This window comes from Festucalex cinctus, chromosome 2 (assembly GCF_051991245.1).
Source record: "Festucalex cinctus isolate MCC-2025b chromosome 2, RoL_Fcin_1.0, whole genome shotgun sequence".
Lineage (NCBI taxonomy): Eukaryota > Metazoa > Chordata > Actinopteri > Syngnathiformes > Syngnathidae > Festucalex > Festucalex cinctus.
In genome coordinates this window covers 1928518-1951379 of record NC_135412.1, presented here as the reverse complement: position 1 = coordinate 1951379, position 22862 = coordinate 1928518, and the positions used below count along the sequence as shown (strand labels likewise).

Sequence of the window (22862 nt, the reverse complement as noted above, 5' to 3'; positions counted from 1 at the left end):
TTACTTAATGGGATACTTTACTTATTGAGCCATTTTTGGCAGTCAAATATTAATATTTTGCCTATAATGTGATATTTTCATTATTTTTTTATGTACAATTAGTACCTTTAGAAACACATTTTGCGACTGACTTGCTGTGGACTGAAAATGACATCACAAGGGCTCAGGTAACCAATCACAGCTCAGGTTTGGTCATGTGACATTCACAAGCTGCGCTGTGATTGGTTACCTGAGCCCTTGTGATGTCATTTTCAGTCCACAGCAAGTTGCAAAATGTGTTTTTTAAAGGCACTAATTGTACATGAAAAATGAATTGTATGTGAAAAATAATGAAAGCATCAAATTAATGATATAAATATCACAATTAAGTCGTTGGTAGCTATTTGTAAACGTGTCTTGTCAACCACCCATCCACAATTCTGCCACTGGTGCAAAATTACAACTCACAAAAACATTTGGAAGTAACAAGAACGTAAGAACAACAGCTTTTAATAATCCAGAAGACAAAACTCATGATTTAACAAATTTTCAACGATTCGAGTTTTAAAAGACGATGTATTGAATTAATTAATTTATTGCCCAGCCCTCGTACGTATACATAAACTAGCATCCATAATATTCTATGACCTTGTAAAAGAAAAGAAAAAACCAACAACTCTCAAACCTTTCAGCATTTTTGAGCGATGTTGATCATTCCTTTTATCCATTCTGGACTACAAGTCTGCAGTTGAGGGGTAATCTTTTCTAAATGGCCCTAAATAAAGACCCAAATCCCCTTCTCTCGGGCCAAAAGAGGATGAATCCCAACCACTATGCGGGGTTTAGAGGGGACTGGGCATCTGCCAGGCCCGCCCATTCTCGGCAGTGACGGGCCAGTCTGACAGGCCCTAAGGTGGGACCCCAGGACCCTTGACAAGAACTCAAGCGTTAAAGTTCTCAGTCGTCGGGATGGATTTCTGACATTTATAAAAAATTAAGTCCATGACTGTGTCCGAATGTCTACCAATATCCCCTAACCATATATATATATATATATATATATATATATATATATATATATATATATATATATATATATATATATATATATATATGTGTATATATATATATATATATATATATATATATATATGTATATATAATAGTCAACACGTCCCTCCTTTGCTGTATCATCTCCAGTACATCCTGTTTATGTGAAAGGTATTTTTTTGTATTTTTTTTTTAAATAGCTGGATTGGGAAGCACGAGTGGCTCACAATAGGCCGGATATCTTGAAATGGATCAGAGGAAATGATCACATGTAGCCCAGCAGTGAAGTCAGCTCAGCCAAAAACATGGAGGAAGTCAACACCCATTTTGTGATTACTTCTGTTTACAGCATCAGTGTAATGCCACTGCGATTTTATTTATTTTTTCCCAAGAAAAGAAACTGAAAGTGAACTCCTCCGTATTTCAATTGGACACTTATAAAACATATGTAAATGCAATTTAAAAGGGTTGCCGCTTCAGCTTGGGGATTCGTTTTTTTTCTTTTTTTTTTCTTTTTTTTTTCTTGACACGACGATACAATCGGAGACCAGCGGAATGAACATTCTCTCCAAACATTACAATTGAAGGCAAATAGAAGTAGAATTAACTGTGGGGATGTTATTTTTGTTGTTGTTGTTGTTTTGTTTTTAGGCAAGCATGATCAACACTTGGCTTGTTTTTCTCCAGCCACTCCATATCTTTCAATTGCTTCAGGCTTTCTCTCGTTCTCTGCCAAGAGAACCTCTCGTGATACACTAACTGGTAGGGAAGATGTTTTTTTTTTTTGTTTTTTTTTTTTTTTGTTTTTTTTTTTTTTTGTTTTTTTTTTTTTTTTCTCTCTCAAGTGGCATACCTCAAGTGAATTGATTTTGTACTGGAGGCAAAAAGTATGTATTTTTAAGGAAGTATAAATTCCCTTTCCGCTTGTATGTTCTCTTGTGCTCGCCCTGCTTCACCTTGATGTGTTTTCAATGTGATTTACGACCGATTTTGCCCCCACGCCTCCATTACAAAGGCGAGAATATCCACAAGAGCTGAGCACCAGGTGCTGCTGTACTGTTGACTGGTGGGCAGACTTTCAAAATTCATACCCCCACGTTTCTGATGTCTATAATTCACAGTGGTGCAGTGCCACGGAGCAGATAATATTTCAACCTGCCTCCCTGTTATTCCCCTTGGATACCGTTACATGAATTTCTCTCTGTGAATATTCATCTAGAATTACCACTCTTTGTGCACAAAAGATTCAAAGTTGAAATCCACAATTAACTCATTTGCTCCCAATAACGTGTAAATACGTTTTTTTTGTTTTTATGTGTCCCAAAGACGTATTTATACGTTTTTTTTTTTTTCCTTATGCTAGAGCATACAGAAGGCTTTGATGCAGCCTCTCAACTGCAAAGAACGGTTGCAGAAACGGTAGTTATTACACAAACGGCCAGCAGGTGGCAGCAGAGCAAAGGAGATCAACCAGGGCCATGTCGAAAAAAAGCTCAATTACTTACAATTTTAAATAGATTTGTGAAAACTGATGAAACTTTGCTCTCTTCTAATGCTAATTGCTGCAGAACTGAAACAGATAGAAACATACTTTTTTTTCCTGATGAAGGAAGAGACTTTACTCTTTCTTTTGATAGGTTCCATGTTTTTATAGCAATTAAACACAATATTCTGTGGGCCTTGCAAAATCAGTCAAAATCCAGTAAAACAGCCAGGAGCGAACGGGACTGCGAAATGTGAAAATGGCGGCGAGTGGATGAGTTAATGATGAAACTGTGAGTCGATAAAAATGGGGGAAGAACTCAAACCACTTGGGAGCTCATTTCTGCAGATGGTCGCTGAAGACTCAAATCTAAAGCAATCATTAGCTACTCAGTTACTCATTCGAGCAGCGAGCGTCACTGGTGTTGACATCCGCTAATCAGTAACTGGCTGTAAATTGAGTTAACTCCCGCCGGCACGCAGTGGCACACTGGCACGTGACCTGGCGCGCATTCCTCACAGAACCGTCTTGTGACAAAAAGAATATTGTGCTGGCTCAGTCTGCAGCGTCGGATCGCGGATGTGTTTTCATACTCTAAACAGTTTTCATGCCCCCTAAAGAACTTTATTGCGAAGAGTTGAGAGTCAAGAGCTCAATAAAGCAACGCAACACATCTGGGAGCAATGTCGCTGACTGCTCAGTGGCCCGTGAGTCAATATGGAGACGCAGGAAGGAGGAGGGAGGACGACGTGCCGGTTTATCGTGGCAAACTCTTCTCTCCACGTGAGCTGTGATTCACGAGGCAGGAGATTCCATTCACTGCGTTGGACTGATTTCCCCGCTTCCTGTTCCAGTTCTTCATCCGCAGCAACGTTCGCCGTCTTGGCACTTTCTTTCAAGCGGTCTCTGCGTCGGAATGTGGAAACTACTTTTGGAAAGTTGCAGTCTTCCACACGACTCGCATGCCTTCGTGTCGTGGCAAAAAGAATGTTGCAAGAAAGCCTAAACAGCACCAGCACGTCATGTCCGGGCATGTTTATTGCAGTATCGCGTTTTAACATCTCAAGGGAATGTGCTTTTCTTTTTGCCCTTATGGCATCATCTCATCAATATTTTTATAAACATGATATGTTTTCTCCTCGGTATTAAGCGAAATGATCATCTCCTGTCAGCTTGGACATTGATTGGTTCTGTGCAATGTACTAAATGAAGACTTATTGTGACACTTGTCTGAATGGGAGCTGCAACATCTTTGAATGTGTCATCATTAGGGGTGTTAAAAAAAAAATCCATTCGACGATATATCGCGATATTACATCGCGCAATTCTCGAATCGATTCAATAGGCGGCCGAATCGATTTTTAAATATCCATTTTTGATGGAAAAGTATTTCCCAAAACGTCTTAGCACCTTAAGCATGAGAAAATGTTATATTAATGGAACATTAAGCCTTAATATTTTATTTGAATGCTGTTCAAACATGAAACCGATTACAACCTGTATAAGACTGAAGTTTCCGATAAATAAATACATTTTCATACAAATCTTACACTGTACAAGTTTACTGATTAGTATTTTCTAAATTTAAATAAAAAAAATAAATAAATCACAACAATGGACTTATAATTTCGTATCGGGATTAATCGGTACCGAATCGAATCGTGATCCGAATGGAATCGTCAGGTACGAGACAATTCACACCCCTCGTCATCATTGAATAAAAGAATCTGCCGTTTGTCACATTTTGTTTTGAATTTGGCCGTTAAAGTTTTGAGGTCAAAGTTTGGTTTTGGAGTGGGGTTATCCAAATGGTGCTCTGGTGTTGCAAACCCCGAAATTTTTGTCACACATGCAATCATTTGTTTATCTTTTGAGTAGAGACTGAAAAATGGATATTTGTAGTTTGTTTCAAACCATGAGTATTGATCTAGAGGGAGAACGAAATTCAATTTCCCATTGCTCTTCATAGGCAGTGGATAACAAAATTTGACTGTATTGACCCATATTTCCTCTGCGTTGTCTCATCCTTCACCAGGGAACAATTTGCCTTTTAATTCTACGTGAGCAGGTGGTCATGGCAGTAAAATTGAAAAAAAACAGAAAACATTTTCATTAATTAAATAAAATAATTTTTTTTAAAAGCTTAAAAAAAAGAAAAGAAAACAAACTTCATCTTATGTTTCTAAAACTAACTAAAGCTAACTACAATTATTGCAAAAATGTGCTTAGTTTTTAATCTGGTCAGTTCATTTATTTTTTATTTCTTTATATTATTGTATGTCTGTACAGAAGAAGAAAGGTCAAACAGTCGCTTGAGAATTGTGGTCTTTGGTCTCTTCACTTTTATAGCGCTTATCCACTTGGAGGATACTTTATTAATTTGAATCATTTCTTAGTGACCTTTTTTTTTTTTTTTTTTTTTTTTTTTTTTTTTTTATTAAATCTTGTACTAGACAAATACTCCATACCATATATTAAAAAAAAAAAAAAAAAAGACTAAATTACAGCATTTTCGTAAAAATTAAAACTACTAAAAACTAGGGGTGCACCGATCACAATTTTCCGGCCGATCGCCGATCCCCGATCATTTAACAAGTCTGATCTGCCGATCCCGATTTTTGCCGATGCCGATTCCCCCCCCCCCCCAAGCAGCAAGCAGCATATACCTTCAGTGTTCGAATCTTGTTTTATTGGAAAACATTGAACAATATCAGCGAAATAATACAAATTGGTTGTTTTAACTGCACATAAAGTTGTTCTTTAAAATAAAAATGACTTTTTCAGACCTCTGAGGAGGGGAGACGAGGTAGGTGGAAAAGATCGGTTTATTCTTAAGGGATCGGCCGATCACCGATCTTCCAAAATTAAGGAAATCGGGGCCGATAAATCGGCCGGCCGATCGATCGGTGCACCCCTACTAAAAACTATCATAACTACTTTAAAACTAACCAAATAATTAAATGAATTAATTGATATAAAAACGAACTAAAATGCAAAATCCAAAACTATTATATTTTAACGCTGGGTATTACATGTGCAGGCGAAGTCTAAAACGCCGGATCTCAAATTATAGCCACACTCAGAACCTGTTCTGACATGTTTTCAACAATCCGCATTGTTTTTAAATCAACGATTTGGCCATCAGTAGAGTTGCTGAACAATCGAGCCACAATTGGCCGTGCGGAATCGATCGCATTCAACTAACGATGCGGGACATAGCAACTTGCTCGTTCGTATGCGCTCAACTGGAATCAAACATCAGAAGTTGTGAAGAGGTTATTAATGTCCGTATGTTCCATAGCGCCGTAACGAGGGCGGATTTTTCAATCTGTCAGGCAATCCAGATTTCGTACTGTAACAATGACTGAAGACCAGCTTTTGATTAGCTCCACATCGGATGAATAATCCATGCTCTCAATGTGCAACGTAAAACTGCAGCATATGGCAAGCTAAAGATGAATATTAAATTGAGTCGGCACTGGCAGCTCCCCCTGAGATTAGAGGCTCGGTGGCGCGTGTCCCAAAAAAGTTACACTCCCTCAATCCGTGCTTGGGCTCTCCAGATTAGAGGCCTTCAGTTCAGTCGGCTTTTGTCTTGGGGGGGTGCGCACGCTTTAAAGGACAAACCTTTTTGATTGGCGTGGAATCGGAATCCAGCATGCGGCAAAAATAAACGGATGGGATTCCCCGGATTTGTGATTTGATTCATCTTATTCACTTTGAAATCCACTTCAAAAATAAATGCCTTTTTTTCCTCTTGTAACAGGGGTGGAAAGATATGAGGCATTTTCTGTCCTTTAACAGAAATGAACTTTTGAATGATGCCAAAAGTCTCAGTCGTGTCCTTTGGCTGCCTGACTGGTTGATCGGCAACTTGTTTTGACCAAATTTGCATTGGCCAGGTAGACCCGTGTTAGTTACTTAAGGAGGAAATCTCTTCCTCTCAATAGCCTTCTCAGACTAATCCATTATTTTCATTGGTGGAAGGAGGTTGTTTTTGCCAGCGTTCATTTGTCTGTCTGTGAGTAGGATTAGACAAAAAAACCTTGCGGTTTATTTCTTTCAAGTTTTGGTACAAGAGTATCGAATGAGATGATGATGAAAAATAATTAGATTAATTCAATATGGTGCAGTGTCGGGCTGGGTATTTATTCAGATTTCCAGAATCGATTCGATTCGATTCACAACAATTTTCGATTCAGTTGAGGAATTCGCGCAGTAGCTATTTTAGGCAGTCAAAATGACCAATGCTGCAAATAGTAGAAACTTATTAATCTAATTTAATGCTTTAGTAAAAATATGAATATTTACATTAAGAATTGAATCCATTGCAGTTACAGTAATAGTCTGTTTTATTTAACATGGCCTTATGAAAACGAATAATAATTTAAATCAATTACAACCACAGTACAGTGTGTAAATAAAATGACAAAAAAAACTGACACCACTTTCACATCCATCCATCCATCCAACCAACCAACCATCCATCCATTCATCCACCCAACCAATCATCCATCCATCCAACCAATCATCCATCCAACCAATCATCCATCCATCCAACCAATCATCCATCCATCCAACCAATCATCCATCCAACCAATCATCCATCCAACCAATCATCCATCCATCCAACCAACCAACCATCCATCCATTCATCCACCCAACCAATCATCCATCCACCCAACCAATCATCCATCCATCCAACCAATCATCCATCCATCCAACCAATCATCCATCCATCCAACCAATCATCCATCCATCCAACCAATCATCCATCCAACCAATCATCCATCCAACCAATCATCCATCCATCCAACCAACCAACCATCCATCCATTCATCCACCCAACCAACCAATCATCCATCCATCCAACCAATCATCCATCCATCCATCCAACCAATCATCCATCCATCCAACCAATCATCCATCCAACCAATCATCCATCTATCCATCCAATCATCCATCCATCCATCCATCCAACCAATCATCCATCCATCCAACCAATCATCCATCCATCCAACCAATCATCCATCCATCCAACCAATCATCCATCCATCCAACCAATCATCCATCCATCCAACCAATCATCCATCCATCCAACCAATCATCCATCCATCCAACCAATCATCCATCCAACCAACCAATCATCCATCCATCCATCCAACCAATCATCCATCCATCCAACCAATCATCCATCCATCCAACCAATCATCCATCCATCCATCCAACCAATCATCCATCTATCCAACCAATCATCCATCTATCCAACCAATCATCCATCTATCCAACCAATCATCCATCCATCCATCCAACCAATCATCCATCCATCCATCCAACCAATCATCCATCCATCCAACCAATCATCCATCCATCCAACCAATCATCCATCTATCCAACCAATCATCCATCCATCCAACCAATCATCCGTCCATCCATCCATTTTCTTAACAACTTTTCCTCACAAGGCTCGCGGGGGTGCTGGAGCCTCAGCTGGTTTTGGGGGGTGAATCGGTATATCGATACATGGTTTTATGTATTGATATTGGGATATGAAAAGGCGTATCGATACGATATCGATATTTTGAACCGAGCCCGAGTGCAGTGGTGCACTTTTCTTTGCTACACATGAGACTGGTTTCACCTGTGGGGACTAAAATTACCTCTTCATATTACCTACATACTGTATTTCATAAATATATACGCTATGCTATAATATGATTTCCAAAGAAAAAATATTCGTTTGCTAAAGTCCCAAAAATAGGTCAGTTCGACTTGATACAAAATGCCACTTTTTTTTTTTTTTTCTTCCTAGAGCTTAATCTAATACAGTGTTAAATGGCGACAATCCGGCAGCAGCCACACACGTGCGAGTCTGCATTCCTCGATGAGAGCGCTACGCCACCGCAAACAAGCTCAGATGAATCCCGCAGGTGATTCTCGATTACGCGATGCACTTGACTGTGAAGCAAGATGAGAATCTGCGTTTGTCAGTGGAGCGCTGCTGATTACAGAGTGGGGAATTAAATCTGGGAGGTGATTATGATGGGAGGGAATTTCCTAACCTCGATTCTACTGTATATATTTCCCACTCGTAACTGGCTGGGCATCCATACATACACTTTTGCCCCTCTTCATTAACTCATTCACTCACAGCCATTTTCACATTTCGCAATCCCGTTCGCTCCCGACTGTTCCACTGGATTTTGACTGATTTTGCAAGGCCCACAGAATATTGTGTTCAATTGCTATAAAAACATGGAACCTATCAAAAGAAAGATTAAGGTCTCTTCTTTCATCAGGAAAAAAAAAAAAAGTATGATTCTGTTTCCGTTTTGCAGCATTTAGCATTAGAAGAGAGCTAAGTTTCATCAATTTTCACAAATTATTAAAATTGTAAGTAATTGAGCTTTTTTTCAACATGGCCCTGGTTGATCTCCTTTGCTCTGCTGCCACCTGCTGGCCGTTTATGTAATAACTACCATTTCTGCAACCGTTCTTTTCAGTTGAGAGGCTGCATCAAAGCCTTCTGTATGCTCTAGCATAAAAAACAACAACAACAAAAAAAAACTCACAAAAACAAAACAAAACGTATAAATACGTCTTTGGGACAATTACATTTAAAAAAACGTATTTACACGTTATTGGGAGCAAATGAGTTAAAAGCCATAAACAAGTTAAGTGTAAAAATGTATTTATTTACAAATGTTACCCTGCTGACGAGAATTATCTTCAAATGTGCCCTCCTTTATTGACTTAATCTGCATAAAATTCAAATAGCCAGTGACCTTCCTCAACTCTGTGATGATCTCCCTCCTACAGTATTAAGAGTATTAGAATACAGGCCTCTCATGATCGCCCACTCTTTTCGACCCATTGCTCTACTTTTTCCTGTGTGCATTCCCATCCGTTGAGTCGCTGCAGTGCACATGCAAGGGGAGGGGGAGGATGGGGTGGAATTTATGAAGCGGTCCAGATGGAGCTAAACTGATTATTTTTCTGATTATTATTGCGAGCCCCAGTCCATAGCTCAGCCTCACTGATAGACCAGTTACTGAATATTAAGTCCTGCTGAGAATAAATCATTGACTTCTTTTTTTTTTTTCTGCATTCTAAATGTTCTAACTCAGGTTGTCTTCCTCTTTTTTTGTTCCAGGCATTTGGTCAAGCCTACTCCAACCACCGGAAAGTGGCAGCGGATGGGGAGAGCCGGGAGGAGTCTCTCATCCAGGAGTCGGCCTGCAAGGAGGCCTATTACGAGCAGAGGGTCCTCGAACTGCAGAATGAGCTGCGCCAAACTCGCAACATTCTGACCAACACCCAGTCTGAGAACGAACGCCTGAGCACGATCTCCCAAGAGATAAGAGAGGTAAGAAATTACCTTCAAATTATTTTTGCTCAACTACGATATTTTTTTTTTTTTTATTGCTTGCATCCGTTGTGCTCAACAGCAAATAAGAGCTTATCTAACTAAAAACAATGTGCAGTGCATCTGTGTAGCATGTTCATCTGTACTAACGTTGTGTTCGTTCTAGTGATAGACCGATCCGTTGTTTTTTTTGTTTTTTTTTCAGAGCCGATGCCGATACCGATTATTAGTCGTCAAGGAGGCTGATAACTGATAGTTAAAGCAGATATTCATTTCCAGTAAAAGAGAAAATAATAGAGTAAAAAAAAAATAAGAAATTATTATTAAACAGATAAAGAATAGCTTTGTTTAATTTAAAAATGTTAACAGAAATGATAGAAATTGTAGGGAACTTCCAAGGGTTATCAGCATATGTTCAGCTAAATTCAAAACTAAGTAAGCAAATAAATAAATAAATAAATACATAGTTTTCAACAAAATTTCAACATAATTTTAAAAAAAAAAAGAAGTTTTTTTTTAAAATATAAATTGAAAAATGTTGGGACTTCCCAGTGTTTGCAGTGAATTAATAAATAATGAAATAATAAAACAATCTACTGTAATTAAAATTTTGCAAAATTTCAGCATAATTTCTAAATTTAATTTTAATTTTTATTATTATTATTTTTATAAATAGTGTTGGGACTCCCCAGTGTCAGCAGTGGCAAATCTATGCAAAATTAAATATCTAATTTTGGGTTTTCGTCAGGGTTCAAAAGATCTTCACAGACAGTGAAAAAATTGTCTGAATATGTTTGGAATGTCTTTGCAACAAGTACAAACGGAACATCTTACAAATCCTGATGAAAACACAAAATTTGCTACGTTTGCAAGCATTTTCACTGCTCAGTGAGATTCCAGCTTTATCGGCCTTTAGAGGCGAAAAAAGGCCGATGCCGATATTTGTCAACGTGCTAAATATCGGCACCGGTAATCGTTCCGGCCAATCATCGGTCTATCCCGAGTTCATTCCATAATATGCAAGGATCAGTTTCTCATTGAAATGCAAGCAAGTGCATGAGTGTGGTGTTAGGTCAACCATAATTCTTTCAGTGTTGTCCAAGCCATGAGGAGTTGGTGTTAGATTGCATAACTCGGTCTTTTTTTTTTTTTCTTTTTTTTTTTTTTTTTTTTCACCTGCCTGCTAATTATTTTTGGAGATTTGATTTGAATTGAAGGAACGTCTGCTTTGGCTTTTACTGATGTCCTCTACCTGGCTTTTTGCGGCGCTTGGCTATATCTCGAGCTAATACATCCACTCTTGCCAGGGAACTGCTTTTTTTGCACATTCTATTCCTGCCAGCTTATTGTCTATGCCCCACTTTGGACAATGTCTGACCCCGTCATCGCATCTATCACTTGCACTATTAAACTGACCTCATTAGGAGAGACAAGAGAGCTGTGCAGAGGCGGGAGGGTGCCTTGTGTGTCTTAAGTCATGTGATGTGTGATGAGGAGAGTAGCAATCAATCTTGAAGAGCTTTGAAGAGGCCCCGTTTGACTGACTGACTGACTGACTGACAGGGGAGACCCAAACGGATGAACAAACTGATGAGAGCAGAATTTGCGGTTCACCTTCACCGCCTTTATTTGATGTCTCCATATAGACTAGTGACCCCCCCCTCCAGGGTGCGTTTGACCTTGGGGAACATGCTTTTTTATTTTTTTATTGAGATTTTTTTTTTTACTGTCCTAGAATAAAGTGTAATTGCACCTCCACTGCATTAGGGGGCAGTGGCGCTCTCATTATTGGCAGAGTGTGCGCAGGGAGCATTCGCTCGGTGGTGTCGGGGTTTTGTTTGCACTGAGCATGTGCGCTTTGCACACAGCACAAAAAAAAATCAGCACAAATCATTTTATTATTTTTATTTTTTTTAATATTGTGCTCCTGAGTCAATGTTGGTGATCAGTTTGAATGCATTATTATTTCTTGATTTTATGTAATTTTATTTTTCCGTATCATATGGTTTGACATAGTCAGTCAAAAATGTTTATAGTTTAATTAAGGATATAATTTTATTTTTGAATTTCAGATGACAGAAAATAATTGAGAAGCACTGATTTCGACCAATTTTTTAGATGCTGGGTTAGAAGACTTTTTGGGCTTGAAAAATATGCCCCCATCCAGTTTTCACTTTGACACTTAAATGCATCATTATTCTGTCTTATCACTATATATGATCAAAGCAGAACCTTAAGGTCAAATATATAACTACAGCATAGGCTATTGGTAAAATGGTAATAAAAAAATAAAACTACGGTAATATAGCGGCAGGGGATCGCTGCTGTTTTCTATGACCCGTCGCTTGAGACAGATGTCAGCAGTGTTTCTTTACTGAGATTAGTGAAATACTTAAAAATAGCATGTCGGTCACGACTTAAGTTTGGAAAATCTCCGAGTCGCTCTTTTTAATTGGGTCAACTGCTGCTGAGCACCGCATCCGAGTTGGTATTTGTCGGGTGTCACGGAAACCAGATGTGCCTCGCCGGATTTGCTTCAATAGAGCATTTGTATTTTCAAACATTTTATAAAATGATGTATCTAGTTAATGTTTAATGGAAAATAATGACTTTATACACTAGGGCCCGACCGATAGGCTTTTTGTGAGGCCGATGTTGATACCGATTTTTGGCAGGAAAAAAATACCGATTACCGATTAATCTGCCGATTATTTATTAAAAATATATATAATGCAAATACTGACAGCTAAGGCTGTTTGAAAGTACTATACAAATTAAGATTATTGACTGTTCCCGTGCGTTTTGGCCTCTTGGGGCAGTGTGGTGACATGCATCCATTGGGCTACACACTTAGTGAGTACAGAAGAAAGTTGCGAGTGAATTCGATTAAAATAACTCGTTTTTCACACATTGGAAAAAATGTGTGCCTTTGCGTAGTGTTATCCCATCTGTGGGAATGTCTTCCCACAAGATTTGTGTGTGGATATTCGTTATTTGAAGGGAAAACACTCCTGAAGTTGACGCTAACTTCCCGTCTTAGGCTAGGCTAGCGACGTGTTTGAAACGAAGCATGTTTTGTATTTAAATAAACAGTGGATGTCATTTTTAACGTTGTGTGTTTTTTACTTTTACGGTTAACGCCAACTGCGGTGTCATTAAAAAACTTAAAGGACGCTTAGGGACAACAGAATAACCAGAATAACATACGCACACACTTGCTATTTGCTAATGCTATGAAAGCAAAATGGTGCATTCGGGGCACTTTCACAGCGTTGGAAACGTTGGTTTTCTTCGAAAATGTTTTAAAGGAGAAATAATCAGCCATTTGGCCCAATTGGCCGATTGTTTTGGCTGAGGTTTGAAGGCCAATAATCGGCCAATTATAATCGGCGGCCGATTAATCGGTCGTGCCCTATTATACACCATCCATGATCCACTTTTCAAAACAAGTTACAAAATACTAAACAACAAAGCAGATACAGCCGAGTTTTTGGGAACTTAACTCATTAGCTCCCAAAAGCGCATAAATACGTCATATTTTAAATGTTTTAAGTGTCCCAAAGACGTATTTATACTTTTTTTTTTTTTTTTTTTTTTTTTTTAGTTTTTTTTTTAATGCTAGAGCATAGAGAAGGCTTTCATGCAGTCGCTCTACTGCAGAAAATGGTTGAGTGGCAGCATAGTATAAGAGATCAACCAGTCCATGTTAAAACAAGCTGATTTTCCCATAGTTCTAAGCAGAATTGTGAATAATGATGAAACGTAGCTATGTTCTATTGCAAATTGCTGCACAGCGGAAACAGATTTTTTCCTGATAAAAGAAGAGACTCTAATCTCTCTTTTGGTAGGTTCCATATTTTTATAGCAATAGAACATACAATATTTCGCGGGCCTTGCAAAATCAGTCAAAATCCAGGAAAACACTTCAGTGAAAATGGTTGGGAGTGAATGAGTTAAGAAGTGGGAGGATAGGCTCATAGAGAATAAGCAGGTCACCGATATAAACAGCAGCTCTGACCGTTTGAGTCTTTCGATATGTATTTTTAGTATTTGTAAGTATGACATGAAATGCGAGCCATTCAAACACAGCATGTTTGAGGTACGTCCTTCGCCTTTGAAAACATGAAGCGATTGCCTTGTTTACACTGCACACTTGCCAATGAATTACAGTTACAGAGCACAAGCAGGCCACCAAGTATTTTTCTGGTGACCCGCATTACTGTATTGTCCACACTTTTCCATCACTAATGGGCCTCAGCCAATTTCAGTTGGTTTCATGGAACCGTCTGAATCGTTGAATAGCCCCATCTATTGCAGATAATGACCCCCTCTAATGGTGCTTGGCAGAATTTGTGTGGCAGGCAAATGGAGGCAGCCGACGTTGGCATTGTGACGAGATCTCAAAGAGGTTTTTTGTCTCTTGAATTTAAATTAGCCCGGAAGCTGAAACTGGGAAAGAAAGGAGGAGATGAAAATGGTGCGATAAGAAGGAAACCAGCATCAAGTCTTTTAGGAAAGGAGACCAGCTTATTTGATAGGGGACAGTAGTCCGTTCCCGAGACAGAATTTGTCTGAATAATTAAAATGATTGTAGAATAAAAGTCGTAATTAGGCTTTTTTTTGTGTGTGTTTCCTCAAAGGCTTTCATGGCATCCAGCAGATCTTGAACAGATCCACTAGGCACATCACAGTTAAATCTCACAGGCGGTATCTCAACATGTCCAAATTAGTGATAGACCGATATGCTTTTTTGTTACAGGGCCGATGCAGATACCGATTATTAGTCGTCAAGGAGGCCGATAACCGATATTTCAGGCCGATATTCATTTGCCGTAAAAGAGAAAATAATAGCGTAAAAAAAACCCAAAAACGTTTCTTTTAATTTTAAACATATTAAGAATAGACAGTTTTGTTTAATTAGAAATTAACAGAAATTGTAGGGAACTTCCAGGGTCATCAGCATGTGTTAAGCTCAATTCAAAACTAAGCAAGTAAATAAATAAATAGTTTTCTACTGTAAATAACGTTTTCCAAAATTTCAACATAATTTCTAAATTTATTGTATTTTTTATTATTATTTTTTATATAAATTAAAAAGTGTTGGGACTTCAGTGTTTGCAAAGAATAAATAATTTTCTAAAATTTTCTACTGTAAAGAAAGTTTTCCAAAATTTCAACATAATTTCTAAATTTATTGTATTTTTTATTATTATTTTTTATATAAATTAAAAAGTGTTGGGACTTCAGTGTTTGCAAAGAATAAATAATTTTCTAAAATTTTCTACTGTAAAGAAAGTTTTCCAAAATTTCAACATAATTTCTTCTTCTTTTTTTTTTTTTTTTAATTATTATTATTATTTTTATAAATTAAAAAGTGTTGGGACTTCCCAGTGTCAGCAGTGACAAATGTATACAAAATTAAATGTATCTAATTTTGGGTTTTCGCCAGGGTTCAAAAGATCTTCGCAGACAGTGAAAAATTGTCTGAATATGTTTGAAAAGTCTTTGTAACAAGTAAAACGTGTCAATTTGCTACGTTCGCAAGCATTCGCTGCTCGGTGAGATTCCAGCTTTAATCGGCCTTCACGTTCGTAAAAAGGCCGATGCCGATATTTGTCAACATGCCAAATATCGGCACCGATAATGGGCCCGGCCGATAATCGGTCTATCCCTAGTCCAAATGTATCCCCCTTAGAATGACACATTTCACACATGCAAGACACATTTCATCGCTGCTTTTCAGTCGACAGGATTAAGCCTACACAAAGAGTGGGAAACATCGTAGGGAGGCGCGCGCTAATAGGCATAAGCTCATTAAATCCATTTGCATGTCATCAGAGGAATATGCCTCCAGTGATGGCTTTCATTATGTGCACAAAATGGGCATTCACATTGCTAACGTTTTACTGCAAGTGCTACACTGAAGATAACCGCTTTTTGTTGTCACAATAATCTCCATTTGCTGTTTGCAGTCAGATAATTTTGGTCCTTCAAGGCTTCCTTTCTACAGGGGGCCTCACTCCATCTGGTGCACTCTTCACATGTTCACTCCTCCCAGACCTCATGTCAGTCAGCAGAATGAGAAATTGAGGGAAACCCATTCAAATGTCAAACATGATTGATTAGACATGGAGTCGACATTAGCATCTTTCCATGTGGATTTGTTGACATGGTTGGTTTGCTTTGGGGTTGGTTGGTTGCATCAAGACAACAAATTGACATGAATGGATTTTCATACCGCATGCAAGCTTGAGGAGGTTGATCGTGGAAAGAGTTGCAAAATGAGCTATCTTTTGTTCTCTTATTCTCTAGCGCAGGGGTGTCAAACTCATGCTAGCTCAGGGGCCGCATGGAGGAAAATATATTATCAAGTGGGCCGAATCGGGAAAATAACGGTATATAACTTAAAAACAATTGCCATAATTGATACGCATATTTTCGTGGACCAGCCCTAAATTACGGAGCTCATCTGTAATCATATTGTTCCGAAAAATAAGACGGATGCAAATGGAATGCGGCAACACTTTGCCGGTATACATTCCGGACGTGTTAAATTGACCTGTTTTCAATATATATTGTTCCCAGAATGCATTGCATGGGTGTTAATAATGTTATAAGCACGTTAATCCTTGTCATATCTATTTGTGTTACCAGTAATTTAACACATTTATGTCTGTGAATGATTTAAAAAAAAAAAAAAAAAAAAAAAAAAGTTTAAGTTTAGTGCAAAATAAAGACATCCAGGATGACGATTCCCCGTTCAAGTTGCATTACTCATCTGAGGACTGCTTGTGAAATTACAAATGTGTATGTTTTGATTGTGGCTGGCTGATTAATTAGACATTACATTCTTTTTATTTTTTTTAACTTTACAAAATCAACTCGCGGGCCGGATTAAACCCACATGCGGGCCGGATTAAACCCACATGCGGGCCTGATCCGGCCCGCGGGCCGCAAGTTTGACACCCCTGCTCTAGCGTAAGGAAAATGTAGCAGGACTCCGCGAGGGCTTCCGGCTTTTTGAAATCATCAGTCCTCATTCATGATGTCAATCAAGACGGCTCACCCCTTGTTTTTTGGGACCATGAGTGCCTTCAGCAGATTAAGACAATGCAGCATTAGATTGAAAATGTATTTTTAGGTGTGATTTGGAAGATTGGATAGGCGCTAGGTGTCTTATGATCAATGTACCATACTGTTCAGCCAAATCCAATTTTAATATCAGGCGGTTGTATTTACCATTCTCATTCAAATCCCCAAACGTTTTCCTCAAACTGCTACTACTTTTTGTTTTTTCTTCGCCAATGTCCAGAACATGCATTTGGAATCATGCTGACTATAGACAATGATGGCTACTAGAAATAATGATGAAAACTGACTTGTTGAAATTGGCTTCATAGTGACTGACGGTTTTACATCTTGAGCAGCACAACTAAAGCAACAAATGGAAAAAACTCTTTTGGAGAAAACTCTTTATTGATGGATGAATTAGCAAAACATTGGACGATCTCAATAACCGGGCGCACTTAATTGTTCAGTGAGCAACTGTTAAGCAAACACATTCGGAATTATTATTGAACTACTCGGGCTGGGAATCTTTGACTGTCTCACGATTCGATTCGATTGCGATTTTTGGGTCTACGATTCGATTCAGAATCGATTTTCGATTCAACATGATTTGATTGACAAATGATTTCTGCTTCAATTTACAGATATGCACAACATTGTCAGGATCGACTCCAGTCTGCTTTGCAAGACAAAAAGACAAATAGAGACATTCAAGTGTCTTTTTTTTTTTTTTTTTTTTTTTTTTTTTTGAAACATTTATTAATTTTGTATTGTAAGTGCCTTTTCCCACAAAAACAGCATGTGGGGCTACAACTGCCTTTTCTCCTTCTTCTTCATTTCTAATTGAAATAAAATCGATTTTTGGATATTAATATCGATTCGCTTCATAAATGAGAATCTCGATTCTTGGATGAATCCATTTTTTGGCACACCCCTATGAACTACTGCATTTCTGACCGCTGTGAGCCTGTGAGGACTTGACAGCTCTACTACTGTACTCTAAACCCTCCAGATGTGATGCGGGTTAGCGGGTCGCAGCAGCCAGCGCCATTTAATCCAACTCTGCTAAATCTGTCAATGTGTCCATTTGTCGCCTTTCAAGTCACTGGACCATATCAGACAGAATTGCCTTTCCATTAACACCAGAAGATGTCTCGTCTTTTGTCTGCTTTCAGGGCGCAAACAAAGTGTCAGTCTTGATTTAAGCCCGAGGCTCCGTTGACAAGAGGATGCTGCCGTGCTGGATCAATTGACTTGAATAAATCGACAGCACATTGACACATTCACATGCACTTCACGAATGGGGACAGGTTTCTCCACCTTTGTCCAAATGGCCTAAAAAAAACAACAACTTTATGCAGACTGGCCATTCAGCAGTTGCAGACTTGGAAATGTGCAATCAAGTACACACTTGCAACTCTTCAATTCAAACTCTAAAGCTTTTATTTTGAAAGTATGTCTTCCTGACTGTAGTCAGGGAAAAGTCCAAGTCAAATAATACTTGACGAAGAAACACAAATACAGATCGTGCTAATTTTCTCTCTTTCATAATCCATTTATTTTATTTTTTTATAATTGTGCTGTTAACCCTCACAGACTGTAGTAAATGTTGACTGAGCACCATTGATATCACGTGATGACATTGGAGTTGGGTGAGCATTTTCCTAATCTACTGAAGGTGATCTGAGATATGAACAAGCAAGATACTGAGCACGTGTTGGGTTTCATTTTTAGTATAATTATTTTATTTGGGGTGTGAATTGCCTCGTAACTGACGATTCGATTCGTATCACGATTCATAGGTCATGATTCGATTCAATGCCGATTAATCCCGATACAGATTTATTAGGGATGCACGATAATGCTATTTTCAACCGATACCGATAAAGCAATCTTTTAGAAAGTGCCGATGTCGATAACCGATAAGTGTTTGCAAAATTAATTTGAATACAATTGAAATCAAATTGGTCGATAATTGCAGATAACTTTTAGCAAATTTCTTTATTATCTGGTTTATCTGTATGATGTCAAATTGGTCAATAATTGCCGATAATTTTTGGCAAATTTCTTTATCTGGTTTATCTGTATGAAATCAAATTGGTCGATAATTGCCGATATTTTTCTGCAAATTTCTTTATTATCTGGTTTATATTTATGATGTCAAATTGGTCGATAATCGCCGGTAATTATCGGCCGATTTCTCTATTATCTGCTTTATCTGTTTGAAATCAAATTGGTCCATAATTGCCGATAATTATCTGCCACCGATATTATCGTGCACCCCTAAAATTTATAAGTCGATTGTTACGATTTTTTTTTTTTTTTTTAACTTAAATTTAGAAAATGCTATTCAGAACACTTGTACATGTACACTGTAGGATTTGTATGATACACTGTAAGATTTGTATGATTTGTATTTTTATTTATTTATCTCAAAAATCAGTCTTATAACTGTGAGCCACTGTATTTAACAAACAGGTTGTAATCTGTTTCGTCTTTGAACAGCAATGAAATACAATATTAAGGCTTAATGTTCCATTACTGTAACATTCTTCCATGATTAAGGTGTGAAGCCTAACCCTAAGTAAGATGTTTTGTTGAATATTTTTCCCCAAAAAAATGGATGTTTAAAAATCGATTCGGCCGCCTATTGAATCGATTCGAGAATTGCACGCTGTAATATCGCGATATATTGCCGACTCGATTTTTTTTTAAACACCCCTAATACTTATCTATTTATTACTATATAATATAATTACAGTAAGCAAATGCTGTACTGTAAGTGTCAGCCTGAGTCTGGACAGCACCCGCTTCCGATCATCCAAGCCATCGGCTTAATTAAATATCGGCTGTAGAATGGTAAGTGAGATTCTCTGGCGTTAAGAAAATAGCATTTAACAAAGCACGAAAATCCTAATCTACAGTCGGCGTAATCCCGATACTTTGCCACTATGACTGAGCTATTTCCCATTGAAGTTTTGACTGTAGCAGCTTAAACACATTGGGAAATAACTCCGCGCTTTGGGGTGACTTAAGCAGGCTCAGCATCAGCGTGCTGTTAAGCTTTTATTGCTGCACTTGACAGCCTTGGAGGGTCCATCAGACGTTTTGAGCTGGGACTTTTAAAAGCCTTCCCGAGTAAGGTTTTTTTTTTTTTTTTTTTCTGCAGCACTCTGTGGCCGAGAAGTAGTACAGTATATAGTATGAAAAGTGACCCATCTGCTTGATCATGCATACATATTCACTGTAATCTGGATTCTTCCTTCAAAACATGACTACCGTAAGAGCATTTATTGCAAAAAGCGACCACCCACTTTGAATGGAAGTGGCACATTTGTTGGTCTGTGGGTGAGCAGCTGTCAAGGCGTCGCCTGTTATGGTTGGGGGAAGAAGCGAGCTCTTTTTTTTATTTTTTGTGATCCCTCGAATGGCTGTAGATCACACCTGGCTATCTAATCTGCCACACACATTTTGCCACCTCCCTAGGAGATATTTTAGTGTCATTTGCCTGTTTAGTTCACAAGGTCGGGCAGCCAGGCCGTTTGCGCCAACCCCCAGTGTGGAAAAAGAGAGACTTGCGCAGGATGTGGAGGTGAAAGGTCAAAGCTCTGGCCCGCCGTGTTAATCGGATGCATGGGGGGATTTTCATCAAGACCCCCTCCAGCAGCTGAGACAAATGACATTTGACCGAGAAGACACTTTAAGCAAGCAGCTGCCACGACTCTTGTACAAAAACATTGAACTCCATGTAAAACACATTGCTTCTTGCCACACAAGTCTCCCATCATGCAACGCGCAAACATCCTCCTTATTGATTAAATGTCTTTTGAGGCACGTGAGTGATGTTAGTGTTGTGGGGGAAAAAAATGCATTTTAGTGGAAATCAACTTGAATTGTGTTGGAAGAACTCACTGATGCTGTGGTTATTGAAAGGAACCTCCTACTATCAGGCCACCCATTCAGCACAGGTGATCACCTAGTACCGTTACTAGCGATGTCACGATAAGGGCAATATCGTGATGTCGCGATATTAAAACTGCCACAATATCGTTGTTGTCATGTTCACAATATTTAAAAGGAACAGATTTGTAAAAAAAAAAAAAAAAAGTTGTTGATTTCCATGTGTGCAGTTCTAGCACCCTCTAGTGGCTAGTTGATTAGTGCAATTTAATTTTCATGAGGGATGTTTTGGCCTTCTATGTTTAAAATCTCTGCTAATCGTCAGATGAAGGGGAACCGAATTTGCTCGTGAAGCGATCAATGTGTGCTTGCATTAGCAAGTAAGTGCCTCAATATTGTTATTAGAGATTGTAGGTGGTTTATATGCATTGCTGTTATGTACAAAAGCACAATATTGTGCTTTTTTTTTTTAAGTATGAGCGCTTATTTTTTTTCCCAATATTGTGATCTTTTTTAAATATCGCCACAATATCGTGATAATATCGTATCGTTTGATAAATCGCTCACACATGACACAGGACGCTTGCACCTCAGAAGCCAAAGTTGCAACATTGAGCAGCAAAAACAATCGTGTGATACGTATCGCGATACATATATATCCCATTACTTGATCTTCAAGGCAATACGTATCCCGATTTATTACATGAATTTTCTTGCATTTTATAATAACTACGTATACCTAAACGATAGGGGTGTGAATTGCCTCGTACCTGACGATTCGATTCGTATCACGATTCACAGGTCACGATTCGATTCGATACCGATTAATCCCGATACGAATTTATAAGTCGATTGTTGCGATTTTTTTTCATTCAAATTTAGAAAATACTAATCAGTAAGCTTGTAGAGTGTAAGATTTATATGAAAATGTATTATTTATTTATCTGAAATTTCAGTCTTATAGAGGTTGTAATCTGTTTCATGTTTGAACAGCATTAAAATAAAATATTAAGGCTTAATGTTCCGTTCATATAACATTCTTCCATGCTCAAGGTGTGAATCCTAACCCGAAATCAGACGTTTTGTTGAGTATTTTTCCATTAAAAATGGAAGTTTAAAAATCGATTCACACACACACACAAAAAAAAAAAAAAAGGCAATGATGATAAGACGTTGAATCGGTAAGACTACCGAATGAGCAATTCTGAGCTCTTAAAAAAAAAAAAAAAAAAAAAACCGATTTTTTTTTTTATTGAATCGATTCGAGAATCGCGCGATGTAGTATCGCGATATATCGCCGAATCGATTTTTTTTTAACACCCCTACTAAACGATATGTTTGTTATGCTGCCTGACACAATTATTTTTGTTAGCAGCTCTTCTGGTTTGCCACCTAGCGGCATGCCTGGTCGAAATGTGAACGCGCTGCAGAGCAAGGAGGAGTTTTCACAGACACACCAGGAACATTTATTAATAGGCATGAGCCGATAGGAGCAAAAATATCAAAGTGTTAAAATTACAGCTCTAAAATATGCTTATTTGAAAAATATGGGAAATAAAAACAGCATTTTTTTTTCCATGTAACACATTCTATTTCGTTTTTAAACAAAACGTACATTAAGACACATGTGCCATGTTAAGTTTATAAGTAAATAAATGTTGATATTCTTCCTCTGCTTTCATTTTTCTTAGCAAGACACGTTGTCCAATCACTGGTGAGCTATTTTTTGCATTAATTGAAGGCAATTAACTTCAAAGACGCTGCTGGTTTTTATTTTTTAGGTACAATGCAAGCTGCAAAGGCAAACGTTAACTGCCTATTTAAAGTTAACGAGCAATATCGATTCTGATGCCTGCGTATCGATACGTGTATTGTAATGAGGCCCGCAACGATATATTGCCGTATCGATTTTTTGAGCACACCCCTACAGGTGGCTTAGTAGGACTGACGGCATCCTTACAGATTCAGGTTTGCGGGTAAAATTGGGGGAGGGGGATTTCTTTTGGCTCTCTTAGC

At 38.2% G+C, this 22862-nt stretch overlaps 1 protein-coding gene across 1 annotated transcript in view; it reads left to right on the top strand.

Annotated features, from left to right (window-relative positions):
- The window catches only part of bicd2a (BICD cargo adaptor 2a), a 44172-nt gene that overhangs the window by 6000 nt on the left and 15310 nt on the right, over positions 1–22862 (top strand). Inside the window, exon 2 of the mRNA XM_077512066.1 lies at positions 9666–9878. Coding sequence (XP_077368192.1) covers positions 9666–9878 — 213 coding nt within the window. The remainder of the gene's footprint in view (positions 1–9665; positions 9879–22862) is intronic.